Consider the following 20586-nt stretch of genomic DNA (forward strand, 5'->3'; position numbering starts at 1 on the left):
TTCCTAAAAGAAATAAAAAAAAAAAAAATCTTACTGTTTAGATATCTCCATTTTGCATGTTCGTCTCTCAATTTCTGTAATGAAAACTATGACTGTCATCTAGAAAGATTTAGGACAGGCTGAGCTCCATCTCATTTAACAGTCCTAGAGTTAGCACAATAAGATCTTAAAGTTATGCTGTGTTATTGGGAACATGTAACAAATATAAAGTAGGTGTTATCCCAATCTGGCTGTAAAGTGGAAATACACTTTAAAACTTAGGATTTGAGTGCCGATGTCATCCACATTCTCTTTCCCACCACTTATCCTGGAAGAAGCATCATCTTGCTGCTGCTCCTGAAGCACCACATAGATCTCCGTTCTGTTTCCATTACCTGCTGAAAGTGACTTTGTCACCTCCAGCCACTTGAAACCTTCGGCAGCAGCTGTACCCAGATTGCCTGCTTTTGGGCATACATGCTTTACAACTGTTTGGACGCAACATATCTTCTCTAAAACACACAGTGCACAGTCCTGCTGCCAAGCGTGAGTCCATACTCCCCTAGCAGGAGGAAGGAATTTGTGGGCAGATAATGCTCTTTTTTTAATTTGTATTGTTACAATTAGTTTCACATATAACTACAACGGGGGAAAACTGAAAGGTGAGTATAGATATATACTAGGGATGCACTAATATATCGGCCGCCGAAAATGGCACTTTTGGCTAAATCCGAAAGTGCCATTTTCCTGCCGATACATGGGCACATCCCAGGTTTCTCTCCTCCCCGCTGGGCGCTGCTCTGTGTCCCAGCGGGTAGGAGAGAAAGTGACAGCCGGCCGAGCGCTGCGGGAGGAGAGCGCTGTGAGCGGTCGGTGTCTCTCCTCCCACACCGCTATCACAGTAGAGCGGCGTGGGGCGGAGACAGCGCTGTCGCAAGAGGCTGGGCTCTCCTCTCGCACCGCTCACTCCTGTGTGTGTCAGAGAGGAGAGCAGGCTACAAACACTCGGTGATCGCTGAGTGTAGATAATTTAGGACATGGTATGTGGACTATATCCTCAATTATGAATGAATGGGAGTGATCTATATCCACTCCTGTTCATTCATAGTTGTAGTTATAGTAAACATACTATATTCTCATGTTATCAATGAACAGGAACACTCAGAGGATTCCTGTTCATTGATAACAGGGGATGCAGAAAAAGAGATTGAGGACTTTGTGTTCTCAATCTCTTTTTCTATTTTAAAAGTGAAATATCAGGGGTCTGTTTAGACCGCTAATATTTCCCCGAAGGCCCTAAAAGTAAAGTAAAAAATAAAATTATTTAATAAAAATTAATGAATATAAAAACATTTAAAAGTTCATAAAAAATAAAATATTTGAAAAAAATCAAAATAAAAACATGGGTTCGCTTTCGGCCTGACAATTTTTTTTATTTCGGTTTTTAAATTTCTATTTCGGTGCACCTCTAATATATACACCATATAAACATAAATGATATAAAATACATCCTTCTCCCCTGGAAGTAGAATGTCTATAACTAATACAACAATGCATAGATTTCACTATTTGCACATTCCTAACATCCATGGAGAGAATGAGTGCTCAATATACAATATAACACTGACAGCGAATATATATATACATATCAAAATGTTACCACTTTCCTGTATCCTATACTAGAAAAGGAATTACCCCCAAAAACATCTAAAACTGACAGACTTCAGGGCCTTCTATGTAATTAAATATAGTACTCCATATATTGTCCATAAAGCATCACATTTTATACACATAGTCCATATAGAGCATCTTGGTTCAAAACATCCATAGTCTCTGTATCATCTGAAATATACTGGGTTGGAAACCTATACACCCTCAGCAAGCGGCTACGTAGAATATTTGCTCCATAGCAATCTAAATTTCTTGTTCAAAGATCCAAATAATCCAGACTGGCATACAGTGGGGCAAAAAAGTATTTAGTCAGCCACCAATTGTGCAAGTTCTCCCACTTAAAAAGATGAGAGAGGCCTGTAATTGGCATCATAGGTAGACCTCAACTATGAGAGACAAAATGAGAAAACAAATCCAGACAAATCACATTGGCTGATTTGGAACCAATTTATTTGCAAATGATGGTGGAAAATAAGTATTTGGTCAATATCAAAAGGTCATCTCAATACTTTGTTATATATCCTTTGTTGGCAATGACAGAGGTCAAACGTGTCCTGTACGTCTTCACAAGGTTGGCACACACTGTTGCTGGTATGTTGGCCCATTCCTCCATGCAGATCTCCTCTAGAGCAGTGATGTTTTGGGGCTGTCGCTGGGCAACACGGACTTTCAACTCCCTCCCAAGATTTTCTATGGGGTTGAGATCTGGAGACTGGCTAGGCCACTCCGGGACCTTGAAATGCTTCTTACAAAGCCACTCCTTCGTTGCCCGGGTGGTATGTTTGGGATCATTGTCATGTTGAAAGACCCAGCCACGTTTCATCTTCAATGCCCTTGCTGATGGAAGGAGGTTTGCACTCAAAATCTCAGGATACATGGCCCCATTCATTCTGTCCTGTACACGGATCAGTCGTCCTGGTCCCTTTGCAGAGAAACAGCCCCAAAGCATGATGTTGCCACCCCCATGCTTCACAGTAGGTATGGTGTTCTTTGGATGCAACTTAGCATTCTCTCTCCTCCAAACACGACGAGTTGCGTTTCTACCAAATAGTTCTATTTTGGTTTCATCTGACCATATGACATTCTCCCAATCCTCTTCTGGATCATCCAAATGCTCTCTAGCAAACTTCAGACGGGCCCGGACATTTCCTGGCTTAAGCAGGGGGACACGTCTGGCACTGCAGGATCTGAGTCCCTAGCGGCGTAGTGTGTTACTGATGGTAGCCTTTGTTACGTTGGTCCCAGCTCTCTGCAGGTCATTCACTAGGTCCCCCCGTGTGGTCCTGGGATTTTTGCTCATCGTTCTTGTGATCATTTTGACCCCACGGGGTGAGATCTTGCGTGGAGCCCCAGATCGAGGGAGATTATCAGTGGTCTTGTATGTCTTCCATTTTCTAATTATTGCTCCCACAGTTGATTTGTTCACACCAAGCTGCTTGCCTATTGCAGATTCAGTCTTCCCATCCTGGTGCAGGTCTACAATTTTGTTTCTGGTGTCCTTCGACAGCTCTTTGGTCTTCACCATAGTGGAGTTTGGAGTGTGACTGTTTGAGGTTGTGGACAGGTGTCTTTTATACTGATAACAAGTTCAAACAGGTGCCATTGATACAGGTAATGAGTGCAGGACAGAGGAGCCTCTTAAAGAAGAAGGTACAGGTCTGTGAGAGCCAGAACTCTTGCTTGTTTGTAGGTGACCAAATACTTATTTTCCACCATAATTTGCAAATAAATTTGTTCCAAATCAGCCAATGTGATTTGTCTGGATTTGTTTTCTCATTTTGTCTCTCATAGTTGAGGTCTACCTATGATGCCAATTACAGGCCTCTCTCATCTTTTTAAGTGGGAGAACTTGCACAATTGGTGGCTGACTAAATACTTTTTTGCCCCACTGTATGCCAGTCTGGATTATTTGGATCTTTGAACAAGAAATTTAGATTGCTATGGAGCAAATATTCTACGTAGCCGCTTGCTGAGGGTGTATATAACAAAGTATTGAGATGACCTTTTGATATTGACCAAATACTTATTTTCCACCATCATTTGCAAATAAATTGGTTCCAAATCAGCCAATGTGATTTGTCTGGATTTGTTTTCTCATTTTGTCTCTCATAGTTGAGGTCTACCTATGATGCCAATTACAGGTCTCTCATCTTTTTAAGTGGGAGAACTTGCACAATTGGTGGCTGACTAAATACTTTTTTGCCCCACTGTATATAACATCCAGTAAAGTCCAGTAAAATATAAATCCTTATGCATCTTGGGGATCCCAAACACAGCTCCCTGATGCACGGATCTGTAACAAAATGTCTAGTGATGACCAATTCAAGAGTCAGATATAGATTTGAATGTCTAGGTGACTATACGTCCTAGAGAACCAGCTTATAGCATTCTCTGCTGCGTTCTGTGAATTCACAATTCAATCCAGTTCAATCAGTAAATAGACAAACACTGCAACGGTAACATGGAATGGTCTCACCACAAAGTCTCTGGTTGTATATCCTCTCACGCTGCAATCCAGATCCATCCGTTGGAGCCATCACGGAAAATTCTAAGAGCATATATCTGCCAGTTTATATAAAAAGGAACAGCCGCTTGCCTCTAAGGTCCTTTTTTATGGCCTGATGAGACGGGAATAGTAAATCTTGAACTAGACAGCCACCTCTCTGAGACGCAGCATATTGAAAGGGCCCTGCTAGCCAGACTGTGCCACATGCTATCCTAGCATGTTTTGTCCGCCCTGGACTTGCATATAACTTTGTTCTTGTGGTCAGTACAAAACAATGGCAAATTTTAGTTTTGTTTTTTACAACTGTGAATGGTTTATTTTCATATCCATCCAGCTGTTGTGTGTTTGTGCATCCTTTTTTGCTTTGCTAAAAGAAGCAGGTTGTTTATAGAGCTCAGTAGCTCTATAAATTGTTGGCGTGTTCACTTTGCCGTCGATTTGCTTGTGCACGTTACTACAATGCCTTCTATTATTATGTCCATTTATGTCTGATCACATGCTTTCATTTTTGTCCACTTTTTTTCTTCCCACATGGGCCCCAGAGTTTTATTATTGACTCTTTTTTTTTTTTTTAATCAATTTTTATTGAGGTATAGTTTTGTTAGATAAGACAAATACATTTCAAACAAGACAAGTACATTTCAGGTGCAGGCAACCGTTAATAAGCAGGCACATTTCTCTGCCTCTCAGCATGATAAAACATTGCTTTACTCATGTGTCTGCACCTTAAAGAAACAAAATCATAGATATTGACTCTAATAGCAACACCGTTATTGCCGGTCTTGTTGAAATATAGACCCTGTGGTTGCTTCATGTGGCTGCCCAGCAACTGGTGACCTTGAACGGCTTTTCTTTGTGGCAGTGCTATGTGGTTGCTAGACAACCCAGGGACTCGAGATTACCATGTCTCTATTGGCTCCCAGCTCATTTATTTAGCTGTGGCGCCATTTCCAGGTGAGCAATGGCTTTATTCAGGCAGTTGCCCAGACAACTATACACTCCTGGCTGTTAGCCCGGATGGTGTGAATGGCACCAAATGTACTAGTACATAGATGATCATTAATTCTCTGTAAATAACTTTTTTGCTCTATGTATTGAAATCTTGCTTATTGCCACTGTTTGCATGATGAAGGGCTCTGAAACATTCTCTTTCTGGGACTAATAAATGGCTCCATTTTAAGCATACAATGTGCTGGTGATATTCTAGCATTAGATGAGCCAGAGCAGTGACTCGTCCCCCACTATCTCTCTCTCTCCGTGGGGCTTCATCTGAGGGTTCAGGCAGCATAATATAGATCCTTTAGTCCCCCTAGCTCAGGCTACTGGCACAAGCAGATCCTTGCCTTGTGTGCAGTTTCGGCTGCGACAGCCCTATCTCGGATTAGGGCAGCCTGTGAGATACCTCACGTAGGGCACATATGTCCGGCTCACGTGACTTCTTTGCCACAGCGCCCTCTTTCCATCAGGAGGCAATTTGTTACGTGGAAGGTACCCTCTTTTGTGGTGGGGTGAGTATGTATGACCCTCCTCTCCTACTTGGAGTGGCGGCCACCCCCCAGCCAGTGCAAAGGTGGTAGGAGCATGGTAACGGATAACCAATGCATATCTACGTGCAAAGTACCAGCCCCTTGATCAGCTATTACTGGTTTGAATTCCACCTCTTTTACATGTTTGCATTGGATTCTAAGGCAGCAGGTTGCAGTACAACGCAGGTGCTCCCTATAATGGGTCACCTGTAGATTAGTTGTTTGATGGATTCATAGGCATTAAAGGGTGCTTGCACACTACTGGAATATAATGTAATCACGGCTGGGACAGAGTGCATGCCAGGTACCTGAAACTAGTTGATCTGAAGTCTGTTTTTTCATAGTGAGATAAGAGGGGAAGGGACAATGGGGCTCGATAGTTTGCCATTTCAATTACACTGTTTAAGAGAAAAATTGTGAATAGATACAATTTCACTTATTACTTATTTTCCTTTAGCTAAAGGTAATGAAGTTCCAAGATGAAATTGAATCTGGAAAAAGGCCGAAGAAGTCCGGGCAGAGTATTCAGGAACAAGTTGAACACTATCGTGACAAGCTGCTGCAAAGGGTACTGTTATTTCATATATACCTTTTCCTCTTTTTTTCTGCCAGCAGTCTCCATTGGAACATCACCACCCATCGTTCTTTCTAGTTTTCTAAAGATCGCTAACATTTAGACAGAAGTGTAGTGTTTTGGAAGTGACTGTTTTTGTTTCTGTAGAACAATATGATGAGTACTCCGTTGGTATTTATCAGATTAGGGTGGTGTAAAGGTCATTTTGGTTCCTGAAAATCTGGATATGAATATTTTTATTCTTTCATGCACTATAATGTCAAAGACCTCTTGTACAGAGTGGAGAAGATCATGGTCACTACAGATATCTGCAGATTGTCAATCTCTGTCTCCTGCCACATATTACTTTACCCAGGGAGAATGCCCAAGTGAACTCGAGTCAAGTCTGTAGCTCTCAGACTGATAACTGCATCAGTAGTTATGTGAAATGTTCTAGGGATAGCATGGAGGGGTAGTGTATCAATAACAAACGCTAGCCTGTAGTGTCTTCCTCATCAGATAACCATCTGGCTTCAAGGTCTCTTGTGTCTTCAATTTATAAAAAGTCATGATTTTTCTGATCACCTGTGTGAAACTGGAGCCCTTTTCAACAGTGGCCAATTGATTCCTCTAGATAGAGATCTTCTGTTATGCAAATGTCTGTCAGGTCTGCAGTTTCTTAGGACTTTCCTTACTAGAATGAATTACCTGGTTTTGAGTAACAATCTTGATGATTTCAATGTTGCTGCAATGCCATAGCCTTTTTGGCATGATTTTATTGCTTTACTGCTACATTTCTCTACCTCGTACCTTATTCAAACTTAATTTTGAATATTTTCGAATTACTCTTTTTTTAATATTAAAGGGACAGTCTATTTAAATGGGTAGATTGAGTAATTTATTGTCTCCATATTGGTTTTATGGAGACTCTACCAGTGTGTTCCAGCTTGGCCTGTCTGCTTATAGCCATTGCTTCTGGGTCTCATTCTTTTGTTGTCTTTTGTTTTAAGAAACAAACATGTGGCAGGAAAGGTGCAACTTTCTCATGCTGCAGTTGGAGAATAGAGACTATATAAGAGTGCGGAGCACAGGTCAGAATATATGGTGAATAATTCTTTGCTAGTCCGTTATTTACTACTGTTTATCCTTGCAAGAGTCACGTCGAAGTCCAATCTCTGATCCATTCCTGCTGCCTGTCCACAGTGACTTTGGCTGAGTGCCGCCATCTGATCCATCATCTGCTACCAGTTGTTTGGGTTTTGTGTTGTACCTCATACCCTGAGCCTTACATGACCACACCTCTGATTCTAAACAAGGTAGAGGGAGGGGGCAGTAAAAGGTGCCCCCAACTTTCACTCTACGAATGGCTCAGGGCGGCTTGCAGTGTGCCTACTGATGGTGCTGACTGCTGCAGCATGGAATCATGTTTCCCGCTTCTAGAGTCTGTTCTGTCATCAGAGTTCTCTTTAGCTCAGCTGGGTGAGGTCGGCACCTCTGCCCTTTGTTATTTCCACCATGTGCCACTTACTGTTTCAGTGCAAGATGCGCCTGTTTTGAAGGTCTCAACTGAAAAGCAGTTGTAAACCCTCTTTAGAACTGTTTTCTAGCTGATTGGCCCTGCCCTTCACCAAATGTTGGCTGTGACTGTACTTTGCCAAGTTATGTCTGTCAAAAATCCCTTAAAAGAGATCTCACACTTCTGCAGTTGATCTCATAATCCTAGAACAGATGTACAAAATAGATGTACACATAGCTTTAAATTTCAGTTGTGGCGGTCTGCTGACATTTACCGACTGTCAGTGCACATACGTAGAACACCGGTTAAAGTGATGGACTGTGGAACCTGCGTGTAAGAAGCATTTGATTTGCATGGCCTTTAAGGGAGAACGTCTCATCAGATCAACTCTTGATACTGTTATCAAGGAAACTACTGGTGGCTTGTGTGCCCATCTTCCTCAGCAGCAAAAGCCTAAGAAACAGACTGCAAAGTCTTCTGGCTTATTTGCGAAAAACAACACTTTTATTTTTCCACTCCTACCCACCCTCCACATCAAGACAAGCTTAGCTACCAGTCCATCCACAAAGTCTGGGGCTTAAAGTCTGTAGACAAGCTTTTCTTTCCATGTGGGAGGGGGGGTGTCATTTTTGTAACTTTTGTGGATGCGTGGACAGCTTGCATCTCTGACGCTTGGGTGCAGGAGGTGGCATCCCTTGCAAGCTGAAGTTTCACTTGATGCCTCCTCCTTGGTTTCTCCCCTTGAACCTACCTGTGTCACTGAAAAGTTTGCAACATTGGACCATCCGGTTGGGAGGTCATCTGAGCCAGATTCAAGCAGACGATGCCACAGCAAGGGAGGTAGATTGGATCCTGTCCTTGGTTCACATTCCTACATTATTTGCTGTGTACATCACAGGTGTAGACAATTTGCTGTCAGACTTCCTCAGCCGACTGCATCTAGATCCGGGGGAGTGGTCAATACACATGGAAGTATTTCAGGATCTGTTTTGCAGGTGGTGAAACACTGGATGTAGCCTTCCTGACCTCCAGGTTCAACAACAAACTGGGCAGCTTTGTTTTCCAAGTGCTGGAACTGAAACTTGTTACTCGTCTACTTAACAAGATCAAGATAGAGGGAATTGCAGTAATCCTCACTGCTGTAGACTGGCCTAGGCACATGGGGTACACCAACCTGGTAAGGCTCCTGGTGGACGCTCTGTGGGCTCTTTCAGATCATTGGGATATTTTCTGTAAAGGGCTGATGTACCATCCTGCTTCATGATTACTGCTTTTACCACCATGGCTGTTCAAACCCAGGTTTTGGAGACGGGAGCATCTGTGAATCTATGATTAATACAATGCTAAAAGCTAGGAAGGCTAGTTCCCGCAAGGTGAAAGGATTCTCGCTTTTCTACAGCTGGGCCTGGACCAGCCTTTGGCTCTCAGCACTCAAGGGCCTGGTTTCTGACATTTTGGTTCTGTTTCAGGCACCGTTGTCCTCACACTTCTTGATTAAAGGTGCCCATACACTGCTCGATTCTCGTACGAGAATCGGGCGAAATCCCGCGATCGTACGAGAATCGAGCAGTGTGAACTAAGACGTGCGACCGTTTCTACTGTACGGTCGCACGTCTTTTGTCGAGCCAACATGTTCGAAAACCCGCCGAGAATCGTACGATTCTCGGCGGGTTTCTAGCCTGCTCGCCCGATAGCTGCGGAACGGACCAGTGTGCACACGCGCACACTGCCCGTTGTGCATTGCCTTCATCGGAAGCCCGCCCCTCAGCGGGGCGGGCTTTCGATGATCGCAAGTACGATCTGCCCGTCCAAGGTGGGCAGATCGTACGGGCTTTCAAGAAGCATACGACCATCGCAAGACAAAAGTCTTGCGATGGTCGTAAGGTGTATGGTCACCTTAAGGCCTTTTGTACAGGGAGTCTTCCATGTAACTTCCCTTGTGGCTCTATGGAATCTGGATCTGTCTGCACTCTAGAAACCACTGTTTGAACCCATTAAGGACATTCCCCTCTCGACTCTTATCCACAAGGTGGTATATTATGTAGCTATCTCCTCTGCAAGGTCAATGTCTGAATTGGTGTGTTTATTCAACAAGCAACCCTTTCTAGTTTTGCATTGTAACAAAGTGGTTTTGAGACCCAGGACTTCTTGCCTAAGGTAGTATTTGCCTTTCACCTCAACCAGAAATGTATCAGTCCATCCCTCTGTCTGGCTTAGGTTCAGCAGGAAATTTTCCTCAATATTCTGGATGTGGTTCGGGCTGTGCAAGTGTCTCTCTCAGCCACTGCTTCTTTCAAAAAAAAAACGATTCCCTTTTTGTAATCCTGCATTGACTTCTCATTCCACCATCTCATCATGTTCTCGGAGTTCTACCAGGTGAATCATGTAACCTCATCGAATGTGCCTGTTTAGGGCATAAGGTCCTTCAGGTGGCTCTTTAAGCTCCAAGCAGTCCTAAGTTCTCTGTTTTCTTGGACCTGTTGGTGTTTGTTTGCGGTTTTGCCCACTCCTCAGCAGGACTGCTTTTGGACAGAAATAATTTTACGGTGAGTACAAAAATCCTATTTTTTCTTTTTTTTTTTGTATTTGCAGGATCTAAAGGGATAAAACTTGAGGAAATGTACATGTAATGGAGATTAACTGCAAATGTCTTTTTAGCATTGATAATGATACTACATTGATAATGATACTACATTGACAACCACTGGGTGGCAGTATTTTTCCAGTATTGATTAACGGAATCTTGATTGCAGGAAAGAGAAAAAGAGCTGGAAAGGGAAAGAGACCGAGATAAAAAAGATAAAGAAAAGTTTGAATATCGAACAAAAGACAAAAAAGACAAAGAGGAGTCCACACCAACAAGAAAAGAAAGGTCAGTATAGAGACTTTTTTGGTTTGTTTTTTTTGTTCGTGTTCCCATTCACAAAGCATAACAAAAAATAATTTTCTGAAGACTTTTCACTTTTTAGATGTTTTGCATCGTGCATCATGGCTGATTCCAGTTTTTTTTAGAGCACCTTCACAGTGATCTGTCCTTATAGAAAGACTTGGGATGGAAATTTGAGGATTCTGATTCTCTCATTAACATACAATGCCAGGGTTGTAATCCTTGAACCCTTTGTTAGGACAGGCCGTGTTTAAATCTACTTTACAAATGATAATGAACAAACCTCTCGCAACCCCTTCTAACATAAAGGAGAAACAATTCGACATTTTAACCCTTAAAGGAGAACTATGGGGTCAGTGTTTTTCCCCATAGTTCTCCTTAGGGTAACGGGAGGACACAAACTAGCGTCCTCCCGTTACCCTAAGCTCAGTATACCGCGAGCTGCAGCTCGCGATATAGTTCTCCTTTAAGAAGCCAAGAAACCCTAACACATGTAAAAACAATTTAAACTGCAAGAAGCATTTAAAAAAAAATTAAGCTGATGTGAATGGGAACATGTAACATGTATAAAAATGTTATTCTAATTTGGCTGCAAAAGTGTAAATACACTTTTTTTAAAAAAATCATATTTTCTAAGTAGCTTTTATTAGTGCCGTTCCTGATTTATCGTGTACGAAAACCTTATTTCGTTATTGCACGGTATAACACATTTTCCTGTCTCTCGGTCTAGTCCATGTTTTATTGCAGTGTCTATGGAGCATTCCCTCATATTTGCTATGCAAATCCTGTTTGCATGTATAGGCACTGTGTGAGAGACAAAAGCTTTTCTGTTTTAGGATAACCTAGAGGTGATGGTACGCTAGACAATAGACTGGGGATTCTGCTACAGTATGTATAGTTGATATTTAAGAGTATGTTGTCCCCAAGCAATCATTTTGATGGAAACAAAAGCAAACTTAAACAAAAAAGTCCATTTGTTAAATTCTGTGGCACTGGACATCAAACCGGGCTGAACGAGAAAAAAAGGAGCGGATTCCTCCATCAAATTTAGGAGTGTGTCGATCGAGGAATCCCGCTGTGAAAATACAATGCACACAGCGGGATTCCTCGATCGACACAGTCCTAAATCCATCGGCTCCTTGGCTGCCGGCTCCTATCATAAGAAAATGTTTCGCCCAGCTCCTTTGATCAGCTAATTGAGGGGTGCCGACCAAAGGGGTGCCGACAGCGGCACACTCGTTGCAAGTTTCATCCAGGTACTCAAAAACTGTCTGAAATTCGCAGTGTATGGGCACTTTTAGATACTGGGCCTGAATAGAAAATCCTTTTTGCATGGCCAGCGGCAGTGTTAAATCAAGGATACAGAATGTCTGCTCTGGGTCCATGTATCGGGGCTCAGCCTTCCCTGTGTACAAGCCTATGTCTACTTATTGTTAGATCTAATGTATCGAATGCAAATATATAGGAAAGGAGAGACTCCCTCTGGTAAAAATCACTAACATGACTGCCAGTGGGCTTACAGATCTGTCCATATGTGTCAGATATATATTGTTTCTCCATATGTTTGAATTCATTATGTTTTGTCTGTCAGTCCACTGTTGGCCTCTCCGCTAAGGGTTTTGCCATATTTCTAATCTTTAACTCACTTTTGCACTCTAATGTAGCCAGGTGCAGTGCTGTGTTAGAAAGAGACACATTTTGTATTGACTGGCATGTCCTAATTGGAAGCAGTAATTGGTAGTAATGTTTTCCAGGCCTCTAGAATATGCCTTTATAAATAAAGAAGTTACTGTTGCTAGACGTTTATTTCTGTTCATTGACATTTTTCCAGGAAAAGGCGTCACAGTGGTTCCCCCAGTCCAACACGCAGTAGCAGCAGTAAGCGCGGCAAATCTCCATCACCAAAATCAGAACGCTCTGAGAGGTCACACAAGGACGGCTCCCGATCACGGTCCTCTCATAAAGACTCTCCCAGAGATGCCAGTAAAAAGGGCAAAAGGTGAGCTGTAAACTCTATCATGTCATTTCATCTTTTTACGTAAATAATATGGTCATTTTCACTTACGTTTCTTTTCTCTGAATGCATTTATAAAAAAATCTGGATTCTAAAAGTAGTAGTGATGTTTTTAAAAGCAAACTTGCACAGAAATAAAAAGTCTAAATCCTTACATATGATGCGTGATGCTGCCTTGTCCAGCACTCGGCCCCCCCTAATTGCAACAATACGCTACTGCATGCCTTCTGTCATGGGTGGCCTTTCTAACAAATACCTGCACTCATAAACCTGGAAAGAGTGGTACTGGAGCAGCCGCCGTGTAAGCTGGTTGTTAATTGCCTTACTGCACTTGCCCCGTAACTCTACACTTACCCTATTCAGGGTAATTATTGCTTTATCACCTCCCCTTCCTCCCCCCCTAAGTTTAAAGTCCGTGTACGAGGAGCATGTCATTTTGCAAAATGCTATGGTTTGCAAATAAAGCGCTGTCAGCATGACCCAGCTCAAAAAGTGTGTTTTGCCGCACATCAGTCCACTCATTTCAACAGGCTACCCTACATACAACAAACACGGCAAAGAAACTCATGCAGCGTTTGAGTTGTGAGCTTCACATGTTTTTTGACCATGTATTTTTGCACACTTATTGCACATCAGCGCATGGACAAAGACGCACATTTGGGGTGCCGTTAACAAGTAATGGCACTGCAAGCACATTGTGTATTTTACCCACATTGCGTGAACATGTACCAATGCGTATGCTTTGACATGCATTCACATGCATGGAAGTGTGAACGGGGTCTAGTTGCTGCATTGTCAACTGCAGGGCTCTGTTATTCAAACTGTTACACATTTTAGGGGCTAATTTGAGGTCAGGCTAATAACTCAGGAGTTAAATCTTAAAATGCATTTGTGTACCTTTACCTACTAACAACACTTGACATTATTTGTAGATCCTCAAATCATCTCTGAATTGGTGCTGACACTGTCCTTCCTTCTGGAGGGGGGCTACTTTTGTTCCCCATGGTCCCTGTGTGTGTTGTAAAGTAGCCACCGCACCAAGCTCACTCCCGTGATGGACTACAATCTCAATACAAATTAGTAAACTAAACATGAGATTGTAGTCCATCACAGGAGTGAGCTTGGATCGGTGACTACTTTACAACACACACAGGGGACATGGGGAACAAAAGAAGGAAGGGCAGTATCAGCATGAATTCAGAGATGATTTGAGGATCTACAGCTGAGTGATACACAAATAATGTCAAGTATTGTTAGTAGTTATGTTACTTGAATGCATTTTTAAAAAGGAAACTTCTGAACTTTGTCATTTTAAATTGGAACTAAAGTTTACCATGTTAAAATTGAACTTTTGCCACCCCCAGGAGTTCTTGCCATAAGCCAGTATATGCACACATTATGGCATACTTAACCTTAGAAGTTCCCTATTACAACTATGCTGTGTCCACACTCCCCTTCATGGCCTGCCATTCCATCTTCTCCTGGTCGTCTTCAGGGGTCTACAGTATTTGATGATGTAACTCTCACGGGTGTGCATGAGTTAATTGGTACCCACTGCATGCCTACACTGTACATCATCTCTGCTGCTATAGAAAGCTACCTGTTTACACTTTTTTTTAAACATTCGCCCTGGTTTAAGGGGGCCTCTGATCTTAGACTCCTAGATCTGAAAAGTCAGAATAAGATAGTAAGGGCAAAGTATAAATCTTTAATAGGTACACTGCACAATTATCATTTAAATCTGTATATACATATTCTTAACCCCCCCCCCACCCCCCTTCATGACTGGTTAAGGCCTCAGTCATGAAGGGGTTAAGATGATGAAATGAAGTTGAAGTGTCATTGTTTGGAGAGTTTAGTCACGTCAATTGATCTTATGTTGATCAGCATGCTACCGCTTCTGTACAGAAATGTCTCATACTTGCACCTACATTGTGTTTCAGGTCACCATCTGGATCTCGAACACCTAAAAGATCTCGGCGGTCACGATCAAGGTCACCTAAAAAATCAGTAAAAAAGTCCAGATCACAGTCCCGATCCCCACACAGATCTCACAAAAAGTCAAAGAAAAGCAAACACTGACAGGACTTCCTACTACCACCTTTTTTTTCTTTCTTTTTTTTATGAAGATGTCATTTAATTAAATTGCTTTATTTTTTTTTCTTTGTGCCTGAGACGTTCAAGAGAAAAATAGCTGAAAAGAAAAAAAACGTAAAAATATCAAAAACCCAATAAGGCAGCATTCCTACATTTTCTGTGAATGCATGTAAGTAACTGCATCTGTAGAACTTGTCACTGTTTTATATTGTACAAAGAAAGCCCTGTCCACCGTGACTATGTATTTCCACCAAACGAACCGTTTGTGCTAGGAATTCCTCCACCACTGTCTGTATATGATCTGCTGGCGGTAGTAAACCATTTTTTTTTTCTCTGCCTCCCCCTACCCTTGTTTGTTTTAGAATGTGAATTTGTTTCCATGGCCTCATTTTTGTAGCTTTAAAAAAATTTGCGTTTTAGGTTTCAAATAAAATCTGAAATTATTAACAGTTTGCTTGGGGCCTTGCTCAGAGAAAAGATGCTTCTGCCGGTTGAGATATTGCGATCTGAATGTAGAAGTTGTGATTTAATCCTGTATACAATCATTTCTACATGTTTCCACAGGCCAGGTAATTGATGATTGAATTTCTGCCTACATGCTGCTGAGCTGCTTTCAGCCATATCCTGGAAGTTTGCTTAAAAGTGAACCTGTCAGGTGCATCAGTGAGTTCCAACAGTGCTTCCAAAGTGGAGGCATCTTATGGTGGCAACATTTTACTCTGAAAACCCTCTAATTGATTTCTTTTCTTCTGGGCCCCTTTTTAAAAGTATACAAAATCTCAAGGGGTTCAGGGCATGGCACAGTGACTGGTGTATGGCTGAAAATCTGAGTTCCCATCCTACATCCACTGCTGTGCCCCCATAACCTGCACCCTTAGATTTCCAGCCATACACCAATCACTGTGTCATTCCCTGACTTCTTGTAATACACCAGTCACTATGCCAACAGTATCCCCCCAGATGTCCAGCCATACTCTGCTGTGTAGCAGATACTTCTCTTGCACCTCTGGACTTAAACGCACAAGCATAGCATGCACCCCCTTACTCTCCTCAGACATTCCTGTCCCAGTTTTTGTACACATCCAGCTACCTTCCTCCAGTGCTGGAAATACATTCTCCGCTCTGTATTGTTTCTCTTCCCACCACTATCTCCTGTATTTCTATTAATGCCTCATTCCGTTCCACTTTCTGCCTGACTTCTCTGAAATCCTGCTTCTCCCGCAGCTAGGCTTCTGTGTGGGCCGCCTGCACCCTATCAACTAATAATCTCATTGGCAGCCGGTCCGCACACCGTCCTTGGTTGTTATAGCCCAGGCTGTGCCTGTTTATGATAAAAAAAGATCCCTGGCCAGCTTGTTGAGTTATTTGCAATTTAAATTAATTCTTAACAGCACCCTTTTTGCAACCAGACATCATCCCCCCAGAGCACATATGATGAGAAAAATTGATATACAACGCTATGACTTTTGTCTGATGTGGCCTTGACGTTCAGGAGTCCAATGCCAGAGCCTCAGTGACTTGTAAAGGCCCTAACATTGGACTCTAAGTGGCAGAGGTTAGCTCCAGGTTAGACAGAGGTTAAGTACCTCCGATCCATATGCTTCCACATAGGGCAGAAATGATATGGAAATATCAAGGCTCAGCAAGGAGCCCACAATTTACGAGTATTTGGATACATTAATGTACTTAACAGTTGCACTGTAAAGATCAGATTTATGTTCTGTTTTGTGTGGGCTGACTTTTTCTACATAACCTTCAGGGTCACAGCCATACAGCGTGCATAATGTTCATGAACTGGTTTCTGTAAAACACAGAGATGATTTGAGGATCTACAGCCGAGTGATACACAAATAAGATGCATTTGTGGAAATAGTTAAGGTATTTGAATGCATTTTTAAGTGATAATTTCCTTCTTTTTTTCCGTGTGTGTGTGTCCATACATTGTTGAGATTGTACACATTTTATGAATGCGCTACAAATAACAGAGAGTTTCCAGCGGTCAGCCACTTGTTTGAGGGTCAGGTATGCACAAAGTATAGTCACAATTGTACTAGTCACATGGCCAGATTATCCAATTAATATGAGACACGGACCTGTCATTCACTCTATAAGAGCTTGTACTGTGTTTTTGGTAACTGCGTTCATACTTCAGGTACCTTGGAGACTTAAGATAAGGTGGAGTTTAGTACAGATTTAGTGATAATCAAAATAAAAAACAAACTCCAAAAAGCATTTAGAAAATGTGTCCTGAGCCCCGTAATGATTAAAGTTCTGGTTTTTATTGACTTGACTAATGTACCTGGCACATGGGAATAGAATGAAAATGCACAGATTTTTAGTGTTATATAGCTGAGACTTGGAACGTTCACACATATAAGCAAATAAGGTCACGGAAGGGTGGTCTGATGACAGGAGCATGAAATAAATATAGGTGTGGTGTTGAGAGATCAGAATGCCCTGTGGTGCTCACATATTCCACTTCTTCATGAACGTATACATGGAACCTCTATAACAGCATGTTAGTAGCTGTGCACAAAGTATTCTGGACAATTTCTGTATAATTTAAAAGCTAGCTATGGTGCACATTATTTGTCATGACAGCCAATGAGAGCTGGAAGCAAGTCATACGGCTGCAAAAAACAAACCACGCACTTTACAATGTATTTTATTTATCCTTAAACATTACATGTCACAATATACAGAAAAGCACCACCTTTTGTCATTTAGTCATCCTTTAGTCCAGTGACTTTGCCTAGGCTGCTAATAACTTATTTGCTTCAGAAGTAGGAAACCTTTCCATCGGTCTTCTTTCCCATTTTGATCAACCGGCAACATTGTAACTTTGAGCAAGTCACAAAGTAGGAGACTGCAGCAGGGGCTGATCTGTGTAAGACATTTGTAAAGAACTGTACAGGCACTGGGATTTACATGACTGTAGAGTCGGCATCTCCGTCCAGCAAGTAGGTGACGCCTAAACAAAGATGGCTGAGAGAAAAGTAGATGAAGGCATGGTCTGGGCAGATGCTGTAATCTCTGGAGGCAATATGTGGTGTGCTGCATTACATAAAATAGTGCCTGCACCTTTTCTTGGTGGAATAGGCAGCCTGTACAAATGAATGGGGCGTGTTTATGCGCATGGCTTACCACAGCAGTGTGAATCCAGCCTAAAGGTTCAAACTAAAAGAAGAGGTCTAATGTACATGGTCCTGATGATGCTTGGATAGCATTAGAGAGAGGTATGCGTTAGCAGGAATGCTGGGAACACGTCCGTCTAGTCATTTAAAGGAGAACTATGAGGTGAGTGCTTTTCACTCACCTCATAGTTCTTGCCGACCTGTGACAATGAGACTGTCACAGGTCGGCTCAGTAGTTTGGGAGGTGTTCGCTTACCTCTCGATCCTGTCACTGCTCTCTGCCGTGACAGGGGAGGGCCTGGATTCCCCTCTCCCCGCTCCGATCCGCCAGCACTGGCGGAACAGGAGGGGGCGGGTATAGCTGGCTCTGCCTCTAGATAGGCACAGCCAGCTGTCAGTCACGCAGCTGGGCGGATCCCGGCACAATTGTCGGGATCCGCTTCTGCGGCGTCTCAGTATATTGCGAGCAGCAGCTCGCGGTATACTGCGGCGTCTCGGTATACTGAGCCTAGGGTGACGGGAGGACGCTAGTTTGTGTCCTCCCGTTACCCTAAGGAGAACTCTGGGGAAAAGACTTAACCCCATAGTTCTCCTTTAAAGAATTGGCATTGACAAACATTCAGTGTACCATATAGGGTTGGCATCTTTTTCTTCAAGCGAAACCCAAACACTCTACCGATGTGTGTTTTTTTGGGGGGAGAATGAGTGGTGGCTTATTCATATGCAAATAGTGCCACCCATTAATATGTGAATATCACAGTTGAGACTATTCTCAGTGGGGGGCCAGTAGCCCCTATCCTAATTTTGGTTGCCCCTGTCTGCCTGACATCTTGTGTCCGGGTTGCTGCTGCCATGAAACCCGCACACAGCATTCAAAACATGGACTGTCCGGGTGAATCCCGGACAGGTGGCAACCCTAGTACCATTGCATGTAGAAGAAACACAATGCTTCCTGCTCATGCATGTCATTGTTCCTGAGAAACGCTAAGGATTTCTTTCTAGGATAATAAATGACAAACCTAAAATTAATGAAATGTCCGGTTAAAGCTGCTACTTTGTTTGGCTGCCTCCTGGAACAGATCATCAGGAATGCTTTCCTTTCTGGCAGGTTGTTCCTCTTTTTAGCTTTCTGTCTATGGAGCCCAAAGAGTCTCCTGCACCAGACACACCTGTGGGCCTATCCGATGCCTTGTACTCCGCTGCATTGTCTTCTCCCATCTGCAGCCCCCTACAAAGGACACCCATACTATGTGATGTAGTGACGTAGCAGACAGATGGCACCACTGCACACAGCAGGGCCCCAGGCATCTGATACACCCAGAAGCATGTCACATGCAGCACTTGAACACGGCAAATGTAGGAGTCGCTGCATACAGGAAAGGGAAGTACGCGACAAAGTTTGTAGGAGGCATTAAGGAAGTTAGTGCATGGACATGAACCATTGATACAAACTACATCATTTTCCTTGAAGAGGGATTAAATAAATATTAACCCTTGCGGTGGGGCTTCCCCCATCCTGCAAGGGCTCATTACCTGTTTCTGTCTAGGGACTAAAATAAATAAAAATGTGTACTCACCTGAACCTCACTGCAGTGATGGAATGTCCCTCGGCGTCCTCACATCCAACAGATACTGTATTAGACGTGATGGCTCAAGGATCCTTAGACCACTACAGGAGCGGTCTAACAGCAAGCCAGCTCCAAAGATCAGGTGAGTAAAGCTGGCCATACACAGAGGTTATCCGCAGATTTTCTGTGGTCAGATGGAAAAAGTACAACAGATTCCTCCATCTACGCTAAGCTGTGCGGATAAAGGAATCTCCCACTGGGCCAAGCTTCATTCGGCCCCCGCTGGCTGTCAAAACACCTGCATCCTGCATCCAATCAGATTGTTCAGGTATTTTGAGAGCCAGCAGGGCCGACTAGCAAGATACTGTAGCTTGGCCCAGTGGGAGATTCCACCATCCAAATAGTTTAGTGTAGATGTAGGAATCTGTTGCACTTTTTCCATCTGACCAGAGAAAATCTGCAGATAATCCCTAGGTGTATGGTCAGCTTCACTGATTACTTTTTTTTTTCCTCCCTAGACAAAAATGAGCAGTTAACTCTTGCAGTGCAGAGTAGCCCCAATGCTAGGGTTAATAATAATTTTCCCCACAGTTCTGCTTTTTACTGACTTATGTAAATGCCGGCACTAAGAAATGGAGCTTGCTGATTGCAGGAGAGAGCAAAAGATGACCTTGTCTTTCTGCTGTATCCAGTCACATCCTGGATCAAACTGTATTGCTTTGACTTTAGAAAAGAGATGTAAATGGTCAGGACCTGTCTATGGTGTCTAAAAAAAAAAAAACTGACCAAACAATTACATTTCTTAATTTTTTGCCCAAATTCTAAGCTGTACTCCAGGCACTTTGCTAAATACAAAGGTGAACTACTTCTACGTTGACTGTTGTACCTGCCAAAAGGAATGATATTAAACCGGTCTTGAGATAAAGATAACACGTCCAGGACCTGCAATCTCTGAGTTCTGAGTAGTATTGGACTCTGGGGGACAGTACTCTGCTTTTTCCTTCTGCCTGTCAGGGCTTGTTCACACCAAATGCGGACCAGATCTGCATGGGTTTCTGCACACGCAGTGCAGTGTGTTTTTGCTGCATTCTTGCCTGTTTTTTGTTAGCCTAAAATGGGCTTTCTGGGCGTTTGC

The 20586-nt window shown here is 42.8% G+C and overlaps 1 protein-coding gene across 3 annotated transcripts in view; it reads left to right on the top strand.

Annotated features, from left to right (window-relative positions):
- Window positions 1-15080, top strand: part of U2SURP (U2 snRNP associated SURP domain containing) — a 40538-nt gene extending 25458 nt beyond the window's left edge. For all 3 annotated transcript variants that reach the window (XM_018555627.1, XM_018555628.1, XM_018555629.1), the window contains 4 exons: window positions 6140-6250; window positions 10505-10623; window positions 12470-12637; window positions 14596-15080. In XM_018555627.1, the coding sequence (XP_018411129.1) occupies window positions 6140-6250; window positions 10505-10623; window positions 12470-12637; window positions 14596-14734 (537 nt within the window). In that variant the 3' untranslated portion in view covers window positions 14735-15080. The remainder of the gene's footprint in view (window positions 1-6139; window positions 6251-10504; window positions 10624-12469; window positions 12638-14595) is intronic.
- Window positions 15081-20586: the final 5506 nt, after the last annotated feature.

Source organism: Nanorana parkeri, unplaced genomic scaffold, assembly GCF_000935625.1.
Source record: "Nanorana parkeri isolate BGI_ZX_2015 unplaced genomic scaffold, ASM93562v1 scaffold205, whole genome shotgun sequence".
Taxonomy (NCBI): Eukaryota; Metazoa; Chordata; class Amphibia; order Anura; family Dicroglossidae; genus Nanorana; species Nanorana parkeri.